Source organism: Anguilla rostrata, chromosome 15 (genome assembly GCF_018555375.3).
Source record: "Anguilla rostrata isolate EN2019 chromosome 15, ASM1855537v3, whole genome shotgun sequence".
Classification (NCBI taxonomy): domain Eukaryota; kingdom Metazoa; phylum Chordata; class Actinopteri; order Anguilliformes; family Anguillidae; genus Anguilla; species Anguilla rostrata.
In genome coordinates, this window is record NC_057947.1 from 17,111,138 (window position 1) to 17,127,794 (window position 16,657).

General features: G+C 43.0%; 1 protein-coding gene across 2 annotated transcripts in view; it reads left to right on the forward strand.

Annotated features, from left to right (window-relative positions):
• LOC135241085 (glypican-6-like) overlaps window positions 1–16,657 on the forward strand; it is a 229,196-nt gene that overhangs the window by 132,370 nt on the left and 80,169 nt on the right. For both annotated transcript variants that reach the window (XM_064311215.1, XM_064311216.1), the window contains exon 4: window positions 9,334–9,499. In XM_064311215.1, the coding sequence (XP_064167285.1) occupies window positions 9,334–9,499 (166 nt within the window). The remainder of the gene's footprint in view (window positions 1–9,333; window positions 9,500–16,657) is intronic.

Sequence of the window (16,657 nt, forward strand, 5' to 3'; positions counted from 1 at the left end):
GTCACCACTCTGAGAACCAGTACTTTAGTTTGGGAACCCCCAGTCAGGCACTGATTGAAGTCACAGTAAGGTCTCTGTATTTTTGTGGAAACCTGATTCTCTGTTGATTTTTGGCAGTAACAATTCAAGCTCGAGAACTGAAAGCCAAAAGTTTGGGTTTTCCTTTGTCACAATGCCTGATGTTTGAGTGAACTAAAGTCATCCGTTACCAGCATGAAGCATTTCTGAGATTGTGTATTGTTGTTATAATGAATGGATGGCAGTTCTTCTATGAAACTGCAGTGCGTGTGCATGCATATCCACATGTCCAGGCTCACGTGTTTGGTGTGTGGCTTTTTATATTTTGCCAAGCTTTTGTGAGCTGCAGTTTAAGGCGACCCATTTAATCTAAAAAAGCTGCTAATTCTACTGGTGTTTTCTTCTTGTTGTTTCTCTCTTGGCTTCCAGAGAACTCTCATTTGGCATTTAGTGCATACCTGCCGAGTGTGCTTATTGATGAAAATGACCTTAGCCACCGCTGTGCCCAGGTAAAAAGCTGTGGGACTGGGTTTCTGCTGCTTGTTTACTTGTTTCTGTCACTTTGCTTTTATTCTGAAGCCCTCAAAGGGAAAGGTCACTTTCTGCATTTTTATTATTATTATTATTTCAGTTTTAGTGTATGTTTTCAGTTGGCCCAGACAGTCTTTGTGTGCAATGAAGGACACATCGAAAGCTTACAGGAGTATCTGTCGACCTGCCGGCTGACACTGGGGCATAATCGAGTTCATCTTTTAAAGTGAGAAGATAATGCACCTCAGGAAACTCCAAAACAGCTTTTATAGTGACATTATGTTTCTGGAGATTATTCTATTCAGTCTGTTCATTTTATAGTGTTTATTCACAATTATAAACATAACAATCTCTTTTTTTGTGCTGCTTTTTTTTTACCTTTTCAGTACAATAGCGGTGCAGTCTCTTAACGCTTACTGTCAAGGATGTGAGGTTTAGATTCTGCTGGCCTGGCCAAGGGGTAGCTATTGCACTATGCCCATGTTGTAGCCGGGATGCTTGCAAATTTAAATTGAGGCTATGATTATGAATGACTAGGACAGGAAAAGAGTTTCAGCAGTTACTGAGCATTATTTATTTTATGGATGAGGCGTTGCAGCAGATAGAGATTGACAGCAGAAGAAGCCAGGAGAACTAGTGTTCTGGAGGCCAGACCATAACCTGGCCATTCTGTTCTTGCATCTTACCAGTGGTCTGCCTATTGCAGTGAACCCTATGAGGTTATGTAGTCTTCTCTTTATTTTAGTCTTTGACACATCTATGCCTACATTCTGGAGAGTGTCCTTGATCATTTTGACAGTTAAAAGGGGTTTTTCTTCACAGCTGAAAGTATCATCCACTGCAGTGCTCTTCCGTGGGCTTCCAGGTCATTTGCTATTGCTGAGCTCACCTGTGTACATTCTTGCACCAGTGCATTCCTGCTGTAAATCAGTTGATTTTGACACATCCAATGTGTGAGCTTTGTCTCTGATCAATTTATTTTGATTTTTCAAAGGGGGGCTCTGTGTAAAAAGGCGCAATTCCTGCATGGATCAATCCAACATGGATGTAAATACTCTCAAATTAAAGATGACAGTCTGCACTTTGATTTCACATTCATTGCTTGACTTCAAATCCAGTGTGTTGGAGTACAGAGTCAAAACAACAAAAATTGTGTCACTGTCCCAATACTTTAGTATTTAACTGTAGGAAGCGGCACCACTTCTTTCAGTCTCAGGCTGCATGCCTTATAGGAAACGGATCCAGCCAAATCAGAACTGTCAGAATCTCCAGTTACATTTCCCCTATTGCCTCTCTTCCCAGCTAATATTACTGCTCTTTTTATGGCGGAGTCATATCCATAATTTCCCTTCAGTATGGCACTGACACATAACAAAGCATTTATTACAGCACTGTGTATTTCTTCCACATTGGCACTTTATTTCAATTGTGTTGCTGTCATTTTTTACTATCTCTGCCGGTGTTCATCAAACCTCATTGTCTGCGCTGTGTTGTAAGTCGGTCAGGATAAAAGTGTCTCTCCTGCATTAATGTAAGTGGAATGTTAATTCATACCGGTACGGAGGGGATGTCTGCCGTTTTGTTTACAAAGGGAGCTTGAGCGGTGGATTTATTTCAGGTTTTAACATGTTTCTAATCTTCCCCGCCTGAAGAAACATCAGCAGCTGCGCTGAAAGGAGGATAATCGGACCGCATCATGCTTCTCACGTCTTTGTGTAATTTCCTGGGCTGTTATCAAACTTTTTTTGATGATTGAAATAGATATGGTTATTTTTTTCTTCTTTATTTTTAAGATGTAAAAAGATGAAAATCCACATTTAATGGATCTACCTCCGTTTGCAATAAAAAAAGGCGCTAGGATAGACTGTGGGCTTTAAAATGCGTCTTTCGTGAAAGGTTTTAGTGTCACGCGAGCTGTTTAGAAGCTAGCTGGCAGTTTGCATGCTCTAAGCTTGCACGCTGCCACGCGCGTGATTCATAGCTATCCGCTGTCCTCGTGCAAATGCTCTAGCGTGTAAACACAAAGAAACCCAGGGACAAAGACCCATGGCGTAGCCTACATAAGCACGAAATGTGCGCTTTTCAGTCGGTACGCCGAAACCGTTTTAGCGTCACGCTACATTGCCTTGCTCGGGGTTGGCCTGCTGCGTGCGGTCGTGGCTGCAAGAAGGACTCCTTCACGTGATGCGCACAAATGGCTGCTCACCAGTATCAGCAACGTAATGAGATGAGAGGCCGCCACATTAATCTTGCACCGGCTGTGCACCTGCTACTGCACGCGGTCTCATAACCCAATAATCCGGCGATGATGACTGTGTTAAGCTTCCGCGGTGTCTGTTGCGGTCCACACTGCGTGCCTGTGGTCCCGGCGGTCTGCGGAGAAATGCTTTGATCCGTGATTATGATAATCAGCAGGATTACTAGATTACCACACCCTCGGGGCCTCGAGCGACTGACTGGCGCTAAACAGGCAATCAGAGCCACGCCTCCTGCGCTCATCCCGAGGATCACGGTGCTGCGTGCGCCTGGCAAGACAAAGAAACTTTACCATCCAGGATATAAGATAGAGTATGATACCATTATTGTTCATTTCCATGGAAATTCACTTTCAGCACAACACCACAAGTACACACACAACAGCATACCTGGGCCCCTAGTGGTGTGGATGGTACCGTCCACAGAATCTGGACTCAAATCCACGATTGATTAAAACACATCCGACAAACATGCCGCTCGTTAGACCCCCGAAGCCTTCGGGAAACCTGTCTGCCGCACAAGGCCATAAAACAGAAGGAGCCTTCCCATCCCCCGACCCCTCATTACCCCATAAACCACATCATAAACATATTTTTATGCTTTCTGCAGTCGTCTTGCCTCTCAAATATCTTTCCATGAAAAAATTGTAGGCTACACCTTTTCAGTTTACAGGGTACCGCTTCAGATCACCCAAAAAAATCATCCAGAAAAAAAGTATTAAAATGTCCAGTGTGTAAATTACTTATATTGCATTCACTTCCAGGATTTGCATTGCTTGCATCTTGTTGATGCTGCTGTTGTTAATGATGATGATGCTGATGAAGCAGTATGAATTTGACTGTGATTGTAATCCGATTGCTACCTCTGGTTTCTTTAAAATGTGTTGATGAATCTATCACTATCTGCAGTAAATATTTAGTATGCAAAATTAAGTGCCGTTTTCAGTGTTAAACCTTTCTGGCTTTTGGTTAATTCAATGGTTCATCCATCGATCCATTATCTATGACATTACATATGCAGTAACACATAAATCCAACTCCACACTCATTGTCTGCATGTTTTTAATTTTTTTTTTTTTTTTTTGGGCGAGAGGCAGGAATGCACCCTGGACAGGCCGCCAGTCTATCGCAGGGCACACACACCATTCACTGACCATTCACTCACACACTCATATCTATCAGCAATTTAGAGTACCTGCTAGGACTGTGGGAGGAAACCGGAGTATCCGGAGGACACGGGGAGAACATGCAAACTCCACACAGAAAGGCCCACTGCACCGCCGTGCCGCCCTTCAAGGGTTCAGTTAAATTCAATTAAAATCAAACATACGTGAATAATTGTAATTACCCCAGCTAGTTCACTTTTCCCCTGTCATATGGAGGCATTGCAAGTTTGGGCAGTTTCCTGACTGACAGCCTCAAATCCACATGGGTATAGTATGAAAACATTCTGTTGTTGTGGCTTTGTTTGTGCATGCTACAGCAACTTCATCAAAGACACATACAGCGCTTTGTTTTCCTTCTTATTTTCTCTGTAGCTCACCGTCAAACTACGGTACACAATACGTCACCTTTTTTTCCCCAGTGTAATTGCTTGTCATGATCAATCCCACAATTCCCACCTCTAATTTGAGGAAATGCTGTTTTAGATCCTGTTGCATCGGACCAGATAGAAGAAGAATGATGTAGTCTCAAAGGGCTTTCCGGTGTTCCTTTTATTTATTTAATTTATTATTTTATTTTTTAATTTTGTTCGGGGAAGTATGCTGTTTAACTTCCGGGATGCAGCATTGGTGTTCTTCTGAAATTAGCGCTGAGCACTCATGGGCCGCTGTAAAAGCAGCACGCTTTGCCAGCAGGCTTAGCGGTCGGGCTTCATTACTCTGACAGGCTGAGCAGCAGGTTAACATATGTTGGAGGAGAGGGTCTTGCTATTGATTCTTATCACAGGCCTTCTCTGATGAGCTTGTTATATAATTAGCCCTTTACTTGCACCGCAGATGATACTCTAAATAGACTTATTTTGGCTTTGAAGTCAGTGGTTCAATCCATGTTAATTCCAAGGGGGAGAAGGGGAAGGTATTGAGGCGGTACTGAATATTAATGAGCTTCTGAACCTCCAGCAAAGGGGAAGAGGGAAAGTGTCTTCGGTCAGCTATTTTTCAACATAAGAAAACATTTTTATTTTATTTTATTTTTTTATTTTTTTTTGGTTAGTGTCTATATTTTCATCCATAAAAGAAATGAAACTACTTCCAAAATAATTGTGTGGTTGTGTAATTTTGTGCGTGCATGCGTGCGTGCGAGCGAGCGAGTGAGTAGATGTTATACATTTATAGAACTGTGACATTTTTAGGATGTGAAGTGGTTCATACATCATTTATACCAAACTACCACTTTTCCTCCATAATTCTAATTTCCACTAAACACACATGCTGTGAGTTCTGTATCAGTTTCTGGTAAACTTGCCACAAATGAGCACATTTAAAACTGAAACATAATTGTTTCAGTTTATACCGCTTTTAGGGGAAAACACCTTTATGATAGAATAGTGAGGATAAACAACTCATAACACACTTCTCTGAAAACAAAGAACAAACAGTTTCCTAAGTTAGTTACTGTAATGCCTGGATGTTTGTGAGTCTTACTGCGGGAGTGCAGAAGGTTTGGTGTATTGCTGGCTTGTCCAAGGGACCTCTGACTTGGTCCCCAGCTCTGGATTTCCGTTACACTGTCCGTAGAAAAAGCCGCTCTCCGTCCTGATTTTATTTTGTCCTTGCTGGAGCTGGAAAGTTATGCTTGCTTTGCTTGCTGTCGCAGGAAAGTACATGTTGCTGAACGATAGCAAGTGTAAAGTTAGAAAACAAATTGATCTCTTGATGGATCTGTTTCTGTAGATTGCTTGCGGTATAGTTAACATGTCTACTTTGAGTTATAAATCACTGGTCTTGGCTATAACCCGATAGAGACAGTGTGTCTCTCCGCGTGTTCCTTTACAGGCAGGCCTTAAATTTTTTAGGCCTGTGCCCTTAGAGAGTGCCTTGTGCACGTCTCTCCAGTTCAGCAGCAAAGAGGATAAGGGAAGAGGAGAGATGGGAACGCACATTCTACAGGTGTCTACAGGAAGTACCCAGTCCATGTGATCAGTCTGTCTGGGATCATGTCGTGATTTAGATCGTGAAGTGACGTCATTGATCCAAAATGGCGTCCAGTCCTTACACCACTCACTAATACCATGACATACTGTCTATAAGTCTATAAGACTATTATTAGAAGCCTGCACAGTACTTTTCCTCAAGTTTGAAGTTTATATTTCACTTTGTTACCTATAAATGATTTGTAGGGCTGTAAGGCAATGGGAAATCTTATCAAGAAATTCAATAATTACTTCAAAGCAGCTAAGTAAATGTTTTTGGGGGAAAATAATTGGATTCTGACCAGAACCAAAGCAAGCTTTACTTGTGTGAAATATAAATGCAAGGAATAATGTCTACGGCCTATTTCAGCATTCCCCAACCTTTTTTCAACCCTGGAACACTTATAGCGAAAATCTCATGACACTCTCAGCAACCAAAAACAAATAAATAAATAATTATTTGCAGGGAAAATTGGCCAATTGATGTGATTTTTGTATTTATCAAAATACACTTTCTATATTGTCAGAATTAATTAATCTACTGTAACTTATTGTTTGAGTCAGGAACCTCATCAATTTCTTTTGCTGCTTGGTAGACCTATCGTTGTACTCAAAGGCTGTGCATGCTGGTGATATCACTGATTCAGAAACCATCTGTGGCTTTTTTGTCACCTTTTTTGCCACTAACCTCAAGTGGCAGACTCCTTTAACAGTGCCTGTTTCTGATCTCTCAGACAAAGGAAATAATCTCAGTCCTTACTGGAGGTGATTGGTAGTGAGGTGATGCTTAAATTTGCTTGGAGCCATGGCATAGTCAGAGAGTTTCTACCCACATAAGGCGAACCCAAAGGACAAATAACGGTAATAGTATGAAAGCCAAGCCATGAAAAGCCAACATGTGAAATATGCTTCTTGGATTTTACTTAATTGGATCTAGATTTTATTTTAAAAATTATTCTGGATGTTGTGAATAAGATTAATCTAACATTTTTTAAATGCAATTTAGAGTATTGCTCTTGTTTTTGTTTTTTTTACACAGCACACCTGACCTACCTAACAGCACAACAGTGTGGTGGTACACTGGTTGGGTAGTGCTGCAGTACACCATACTGGCCATTTGCTGTTCTAATAATGATGATGATGATATTACTCTTATAATGTTTTTTTATTAATTAGGAATTAATTTCAGAGATCAGTACATATGTGCATTGAGTACAGTATGCTGTTATTTTTCCCTGAAATGGTAAAAAGACAAAAATACAACTAAAAATGACTTCAGATTCTCCCGCCACCACATTCTCCCAACGTCTTGTTCAGCAAGTCATTAAGCTGCCCTGTGTGCTGCTCGCTAGCTCGCTTGCTAATTTGACCCATCCATCAGACTCATCCAGCAGGCCCCTACCACCGGCCATTTGAGGAACAATGCGGAGGAAGTGGAGCTAACGACGCTGCTCCGTCCTCTGCCTCGTCCCTCTGGGCCCCGGCCGGCTTAACGGCCCATGCGCCCGGGCCCCCCGATCACAATTACCCACCGGCGTCTCTCCATCCGGGCCCGCCCCAAACGTGGCCGCGTCGGGAGACGAGCGGCGCTCCTCGGAGCGAGTTCGCATTCGGTCAGCGTGGGTTTAATGGCGGCCTCGGCGGATGTGTGGCCGACTTTCGCTGGGCGGGGACGCGGCGGTGGCGACGGCGTTCGAGGAGGCAGGGGCGAGGTCTCGAGCGCGTGCATCGGGAGAAAAACACACAGGGAGGTGACATAACATTACACAAGCAACAGGAGACTCACATCATTTGATGGGACAGCATGTGCCACGGGACTGTCCTGATCTGACCTTTATATTTCAAAGATACACCAGCCATTCAACACCCGGGGTTCCCAATTTCTTTTTATCGCTTGGTCCTTTAATATGACTACCCTGTGGCTGAGAATCCCTCATATCAGTAGAATGGCTAATATCTGACCCCTTTATCCAACACACTTATACTTCCACTAGATGACACAACTTGTGATATACAGAAATATGAACAAGAAGTTTTTCTCACCCCCCATTTGGACCCCCTGGGATCCTCCCAAGGTAACCTGTACACTGGTGAGTGCTTGAGACGCTTGAGCGTTTTCAAATCAAAAGTGCATTTAGTACACAGGACCGCTGGCGTCTCCTGTTCTCAGCCATTCAGCTCACTCAGTGCCCCCACCCCCGCCGCCCCCCCCTCCCCCACCCCAGCAGCACCGCTCTGAGATGAAAAAGCCTGCTGGAGTGTGACCGCGTCAGGCGGTGATATTTAAGAGCTCATCTTTTCCATTCCCTGGAACGCAGCCCGTCATTGTGAACCTCAACTTCTGTCAGACGCCCTCCCCAAAGTGACCCACCCCAGTGCTGCATGCTGACTTTGGAGGAAAGCAACCCCTGAGCTCAAGGTGTATTTTGATGTTTGTTTGTTTATTTATTTATTTTATTTGTGTGACTGTATACACATGGAGGTTTTACCTGCCAGTTTTTGTTCCCTCGCCACTGAAAAGAAGCATGTTTTAACTATGTATGCCATGTCATATACCTGGATTAAGCCATCAACTGGCCTAATAGACAGGCCTTATCAGCACTGGCAAATCAGCACTGCTATTGGACAGGGAGAGGAGGTCTGCAGGGAGCATCCAAGCCAAAGAGCCGTATTCCCATTGGATAGAAATCAATGGCCAGTTGAGGGACCCAAACCCAAGGAGCTGCCTTTTCATTGGACGCAAAACAAGAGATAATTGAGGGCACTCACAGGAAGCAGCAGCCACTTGAACCAAAGATCTGCTCTACCATTGGACACAAATCTGTGAAGCACTCTGTCTTCTATATTCCATACATAAGGTACCGTGTCCGTGACCTCAGGCCCATGTAGTTTCAGCATCCAGCTTACAGGGAAAAATATCGAGAAAAGACACAGGATGTCCCAAACTCTGATGCCAATACCAGGATAGACAAAAATGGCCATGCGTTTTCTTTGTGTTTATTCTAAGCACATCACTGACTGCCATATAAGACGGGTGTGAGACAAGAGGCCCACTGTGAGTGATGAGTGGTGACAGGCAGCCTACCTGTCAGACTCAACACTATCTGGGTTTCTGCTTTGAGCTGTCATGGCCATGGCATGCGCACGCAGAAATCTCTGCCCATGGAAATCTCATGTTTCTGCTCATCATCAGTTGTGCTCATAAAAATACGTAATGGAAAGAGCAGACCATTCAGCCTATTGATTTTGCCTTAGCAATTTTGTCGTCTGGTCCATATAAAACTTACGAACTGCGTTTCCGATGTAAATCTTTCACTTTGTAGTATTTTCACTGCAGTGTTACTCGTTGCTATCGTAACACTAACTACAAAGTGCTGTGCCGTGTGTTCCCAGGTCAGCTTCACGCCGTCCTGCATCCGGGCCCTGACCAAGATGCTGTACTGCCCGTACTGCCGAAGCCTGCCCTCCGTGAAGCCCTGCGGGAACTACTGCCTCAACGTCCTGAAGGGCTGCCTGGCCAACCAGGCCGACCTGGACCCTGAGTGGAACCAGTTCATCGGTAAGACACCTGCTTCGTCCTACCTCCAAATCACCTCTGCTTCCTTTCATGCATATTGTTAAGTTGGGTTTACAAGCTACGAGGTGTTTGTATCTTGAGCTGTGCTTTTTTATTTGTTATTTTATTTGTTTTATTTGTTCTTTGGTGGTCGTCTCTCCGTGTGAAGCCGCTTCCTGTTGGATTCGACAGTTTGCGCTCATTGCCATTTCCTACCGTTTCCTGGCTTCCTGCTGCATCACTTTGGTTCAGAAAATTCCTGGGGGGGTGTTAGGAGAGGAGAGAGAGAGGAGCTGTATTTGTGTGCTCGGGATTGTGTGTAGCTGTTCAGCGGGATGTCATGTAGCTCCTGTTGTTGAACATTTTCCAAGACTGAGCACATGAAAATAGCACCCCCCCTTCCCTCCCCCCCTCTATTTATTTAGGCCGATACTTTATCTCAGAGCGTGGGAGCTGTTTAAAACCTGGAGAGCGCTCCACTGGAGCATGCTGGCGAGTAGCGCTTTCAGAAGCGTCAGACGAGCCAGCCATCAGAGCGGGAGCAGGGCTAGGACGTCTGCATCGCGGAACGCAGAGAGACACTTCCTGTACAGCATCTCAGCTCCGCGTGAGATGTATCCAACCTAGGTGACATGTGTTTTAAAGAAGCTGGAAGGAAATAAAAAAAAGAGATTTAGAAAAGAGGTTTCTATTTTTGGCTTTGGGGTGATGTATAGAGAAACAGGGAATGTTTGAGAATGTTGAGCTGGAGTGACTTTTATTGTACGCTCTTTGGTAGAGTTTCATAGATGCTGAAGTTTAGAGTCCAATAAGGGGCTTGGTTAACTTAAAATAGAGTTGCAAATATAATTTAAAATTCATAAAAAATATAATTGTCTCATGTTCATTACACCATTTTACCAATTATATAGACGATGCAACTGTAGTGACACGGTCAGGTGTTAAAGTGTTTTTTCGTCTTCTTTAAAGCATTTAATGTCTCTGAACTGAATTTGAGGCAACACTATCTTCACTAAATGATATTTATCATTTCACACTAATGGCATGACTAAGATGTTCTCCGTGAGAAGCATAGCTTTAGTGGTTGAATGGTGTCAAGAGCACCTGTATCTGAAATTACATTGAACCCTCTCTAAGAGTGCAGAAGCTAATTATTTCCCTCATTGGAGATATTCTTTCTCATCCACTGGACATGCATTTGTGGTAGGATAGAATAAAAATCCTTGTCTTTTTACATTTTTTTAAACTTTTTTCTTTTTTTAAGAGCTCTGACATTTCATATTCATTTTAGCCCTAAAGATTTTCAATTAGCGTATGGTCAGGCTGCAAAGAGATATTGATTTGGCTTTTGGAGAACAAGTGTCTGCTCCTGTGAGCATGTTTCAGGTCAATAACCTCCCTGCATGCTTTTTTAATATTTATTGAGCTGCAATGAATAGATCAGAGATGGAGTTCTTTTTTTCTCATAAAGAGTCGACCTTTGCTCAGCCTTCTACCCATGACATTAATGCAGTCTCATTGTGTGGCTTATGCAACTCATTTTAGACACAACATATGAAAGACTGACATGCACAATTATAATACTATTGTTGCAGAAAGCATGCATGGTATGAATTTACCCTCACTTCATGTATACTCCATTTTGTTGTTAGTCATTCTGGATAAATGTGTCTACTTAAAGAATGTAACATAATGTGACGCTCGACTCAATGGTTAGATTCATCATCCAGAATGACCTTCCCCATTCTGTCAGGGAGGCAGATTCACTGGCTGTTTTCTGCAAACTTCTAAAGCTCACATTTTCAGACAACAGCCAAATCTTTGCATTAAATAAAATAAATAAGTAAACCCATTCCACACAGTGGCCTGCTCAGATGCAATCGCTCCTCGTTATGTTCTACCTTGAAATCGATTATGAAATCACTGTGAGAGAACGCATTCAATTTATACAGATTTCAGTCTGATAATGAGACGGTCCATCCATTAGAGCATCCGTAGGCTTGGCTTCGGTAAGGACCGCAAAGGAATCCAGGACACTTGTTAACAGACTCTCCCTCTCAGAGACCACCGTAATCCCTTCTGTGTGTGCTTCTGAAAACGGAATTCTGTTTCTTAACCCAGGAATCCTTCCATCTCCCAGATCTCCTTTCCTTTTGCCCACAAAGCTATTCCATATTGGGACCATGAAAAAATATTTTATACACATTTTTTTTAACATGTATTGAAAGTTCGAATCCAGCTGTAGCTTCCTAGATGCATCATTTATGAGAATTTTTAGATACTGTATCTGTGAGACGATATCCTTAATGTAGCAAGGTTTGAGTTTGTACACCTGCGCTGGTTCTTCCAGTGATTAACATGTTTGTCTGGATTAACCTGTGCTAATAATCATTCCTTGCCATTTACCATTTCAGTCTATTCCAGATCGCATTTTTTTTCACGCAATGGAAGTGAAAGGGAACCATCGTCATATCTATAATTTAGTATGATCTGTAATATTCATCAAATGTTGTATCGCTATGGTGGAGAGATGAACTCCAGAAAACATTGCTGATTCCAAACTTTACTGAACAGCGGCTTCTTTGCCCAACTGCAGATGCATTCAGCATTCGCTTCCCAGTTTCCTGTACGAGCTGGAGAAATGTCTGGAGAAATGCCCCGCGATTCGCTGGGGACAGGTTTATATCCAAACATTTTGGAGATCCTGTATTGTGTCATTTAGCTCCCAGGTATGATGGATGTGGGCTTCAACGGTTATACTGATGGGAACTGATGCAATATCATGCATCGTTTCATGAAATCAGATTTATTTCTAAAGCAGGAAAAGCATTGAGAAAATTCAGTATGGTATTTGTGTGTACGTCCTCACAGTCACTGAGCCAGTCACTAAAATCAATGAGAAACACTGTGTGAGAACAAAAGCTTAATATGTTTGCATACATTTGCAGCTCAAACGGAAGAGCAAGGTACTGCTGTGGTTAGATTGAACACCTTCCACGGCCACCTCTTCTGATGTTCTTTGCTGTGGTGACTGACAGAAATAGGCTGACTTCGAGGCTTCTAATAAAATGGATCCTGAAGGTCTTTGGAGGCGAATGTGAAACACGTCAGCATTGCCCTTCAGAAATCTTCATTTCATAACCCAAATGGGCAGCACCGTCCTGCTGCAGCTCTTGCCCTTCTCATATTCCTACTGCTGTACCTGCTCTGGTCCCTGGTCATGGTCCTGCTCTCCCTGCCATACCTGCTCCCGCCCTAGCTCCTGCTCCTTCACCTCCTGCTTCTGATCTTGCTCCTGCTCCTTTACCTCCTGCTTCTGATCTTGCTCCTGCTCCTTCACCTCCTGCTTCTGATCTTACTCCTGCTGTTTCACCTCCTGCTTCTGATCTTGCTCCCGCCCTAGCTCCTGCTTCTTCACCTCCAGCTTCTGATCTTGCTCCCACCCTAGCTCCTGCCCCTTCACCTCCTGCTCCTGATCTTGCACCCGCCCTAGCACCTGCCCCTTCACCTCCTTCACATTGCTATCCCCCCACATGCTGCTTTACAGGGTTAAGCACAGCAGTACAACAAAAAAAAAACCACACCAATGAGTGTAATACTGTACATGCACTTGAAACACTCTCACAGTTTGTGCAGAAAGTAGCGTCTGCTATCTGGGTCAGTTCAATTACTTTCTGTAATACCATGTTTTGGTATTCCCCTCCAACATCCCCCTTTACCCATGATGACCTTTCTTTCATACATTATTCTTTAAAAAGCAATCGTTTTTTTCAGTTATTTATTTTAAAAGGTAGCATTCTTGTAAGATTGTAGGACAGGCTACCTTGGGCCAAAGGCAAGTGGAGACAGTCTTTCACAAGCAAGGCTAAATACAAAGCTCTTCCTGAATGAGGCTGCTCGTCCCTGTGTGCCTTCGCACCAGCAGCACATCTGCCAGTGGGGGGCAGTGTGGAGCAGTGCCGACGTAGCCAGTGTTTGCGCTGTAACTCAATGTTACAGTAAGAGCTCAGCTGGGGCGCCGCTGCTGTACTCTGGAGAAGAGTTCTCATCCACATTAAAAATGACGAAAGAGCATAAGTAATTTAAGCCGCCCTTAACGAGGAAGTAAAAACAATAACTCAGTGGCGAGAAGAAGACGAGGAAGAACCTGAGAACTCCGCCACAGTGCCGTTCCGCTCGGGCGTGATTGATTACTTTTGGCCCCCTGATGATTCTAACGGTGGTCAGAGGTGTTATTGTAGCTGACCACACTGCATTATTCTCTATCAGGACACGCACAGCATAAGGCTTTTTCTCTGAAAGTATCTCTTCTAATCTCGACTAATGGGCGGCTTTGCAAGCCCGCCTGTGGTTTTAGGCTAAAAATTGCTCCGGTTTTTTCCATGCATTTGTTGTTGGCTGGTCGGCCGCGCTCCACTTTTGTTTTATTTTTATATGGTGGAGTGGTTGTGAGGCGTAATTTGTTAGCTATGGAGTACACGTTGGTCGAATGCCCTACGGCCGTGGTCGGATGGTTGTGGTTTTGCTGATCTCTGGTCGAAGCTCAGGGAAAGCACAGATGCTTCAATTCTCGGAGGTCTCCTGTAAGAGGAACCGTCCTCCCCAAGGCCAGACATGCAACGAATGCCGCAGTCCGACCAAACAGACCGCAAGGAGGCACGGCCCATATGAAACCTTCCAGGACAAACGCCCTGCTGAAGGTTTCACTACTTTTTTTACCATGAGCACCTCCACCTCAGTTAAAACCCTTAACCCTAGTATTTTCCAGCTATAGGCTTTAATTAATTGACTGCTGTAAACACTAGTAGACTGAATTATGTCAAATCCTTTATGCCATTTTATCCCAAATATATTTACAGTTATACATTTATCAATTAAGGACAACATAAATATGTAGAAATGACATAGATCTCATAGCAATATTGAGAAGATTTGCTACCCAAGGGTGATGTTATCTGAGTGTCTGAAATGCCTTTTCTGAAATAAGGAACTTGGAACTGAATATTCCTTCACAGATCCCTGGGTATGAACTGGGTAGGATGATAGTCTTCTGAGGACGATCTCTCCAGCCATCTAACAGGATGGACTGTGCAGCAGTGTGAGGAATATTTACAATATTTTCATTTATAAGCCTTGATTTTTCTTTTTCTTTCTATCTTATCTGCTACCTTTCTCAATAAACAATTTCCCAGTTTAACCCCCAACCCCACCCCCCCACGCCCCAAACCAGACTGTCCTGCCACTCTGTGGCACTTGCGCATGAAAACGCCCCATAACAATGCCTGAGAGATCAAAATAGTTTAAATGAGTTTACTTTTATGATATTGTTTCCTTTCTGAGAGGCATGTGAGACTCAAGGCCAGGATGCTCATGATAAAAGATTTCCAGGCCACGAAAGGGCTGTTCTCTCCATCACTACAAAATACAACATTGCTCTGAAAGAAATTACAGTTGGTGGCTTTCTTTTACAGGGTTATATACCCTCACAAATCCATTGTGTAGCCATCTTATTATATTGTGACATCTTTAGTGGTTGATGGTTTGGACATCAAGCTCCACTGTGATGGGATTTTCAGCATCAGTATTATGTTCCCCATAAATTTATTTTCTTATTTTGATGGGTTGCCTCTCTCTCATACATTATGAGAGAGATATGTTTTTGGTTACCAGGAATGTAAATTGAAAAGGAAAACGATGCATTTTCTCTTTCCTTCAGATTTTTACCAGGCTGGAATTCTGCATATGCAGTAAGGTCTCCACAGTGGTGATCTAAAGTACCAATTGCAATAAGCAGAAAATAAAGAGTGAATTTTATTTGTTCCAAGTAGGACCTTTGGCTCTTCCGTTTATCCAGTGGTTGCCCTTGGAGAGGCAAGCTTCTCTGACTTAACTCTGAATGTATCTGTGTTAAAACATATTCTCCCCGGAATCAGATGATTCCATTTGTTTATTAACTGTGGAAACAGGTGGAGCTGTAGCTGTAAAGTGGCACCTTCTTGCAAACTTTGCTCAGCAAATGTATGAATTCTTGGTGCCGGACTGAATATGAAACCAATATCAGAAGGAGGCCTTCTCTGGTGTGGAGGGAAAAAGCTCAAAAGTGCCTCAGAAGTAGATTTAATATATTTTTTTCAAATATTGTGCCATTCTGGGTATCAGCTGAGTAGGCTATAATTTTTTTTTTTTTTAATTGTTAAAAATATAAGCAAAAATCATGGTTTATTTGAATGAGTATTTAGGGTTCCAAGCACGTACTGCTGGAACTCTGTTGTGTTTGCTGAAATTCTTTCTGAAATTTCTTTCTGTTTCTTTCTCTCAGATAAAAGCATCTGTAGCTCAGAGGTCCTACAGCAGAGCGGTATGCAATGAGGGCCATATCTGTTTCTGGTTTCCATGCCGACTCCTGGCCTTAATGACTTCATCAGCCCTAATATTTACGTCATTACGTTTCTGGATTAACACATGAATGACAGTCGAAGACCAGTGAACCTGTGGTGTGTACAGCCAATTGGCTTATTTAGCCAGGGTAATTGGAAATGAAAACCTGCATACACATTAGTCCTCCAGGACTGGAACTGCTTACCCGAGTCCTCGAGCAGCCATATTCGGTAGGTGGGCTGCTATGGCCCCCCACCACTCAGCAATGAGTTTTATGGTCCCACACGTGGCAATTCAGTTTTCAATCTGAGATCCCACAGCTGGGAGTTGCTGGGGGAAAAAAAACTGAATTTTGATGTCCTTGATTCATAAACATGTCAAAGTTATGGCTTAACACAAAATTAGCCATAACTTACAAACTGTCTGGCCGGTCCTCACAAAACCTTTATTTGTCTGTCTGTCTATCTTGTCTGTTTTCCGTAATGTTTTCCGTGTCTATTTTTGCAATGTGTGCTTGGACCCTATAATTGCTGCTTGCAGCTATATTTGACATTGTGTTTCCTTTGGTCGGTGAAACAGCTGAAAACCCCTAAAAAATGGAATGTCGGGTTTGTGGATTGCCGTAGAATTCTAGAAACAACCAATAGTAACTCTTCTCGTCTGATAATGCACAGCAAACCTTTGTCATGGATTCAAGTGTCATTTTATGTGTTCTCGTGGATTTGTAGAATGCTCTGTTAAAACCAATGAGGATGTGCTGTGAATGCAACGCGCAAAGCATTC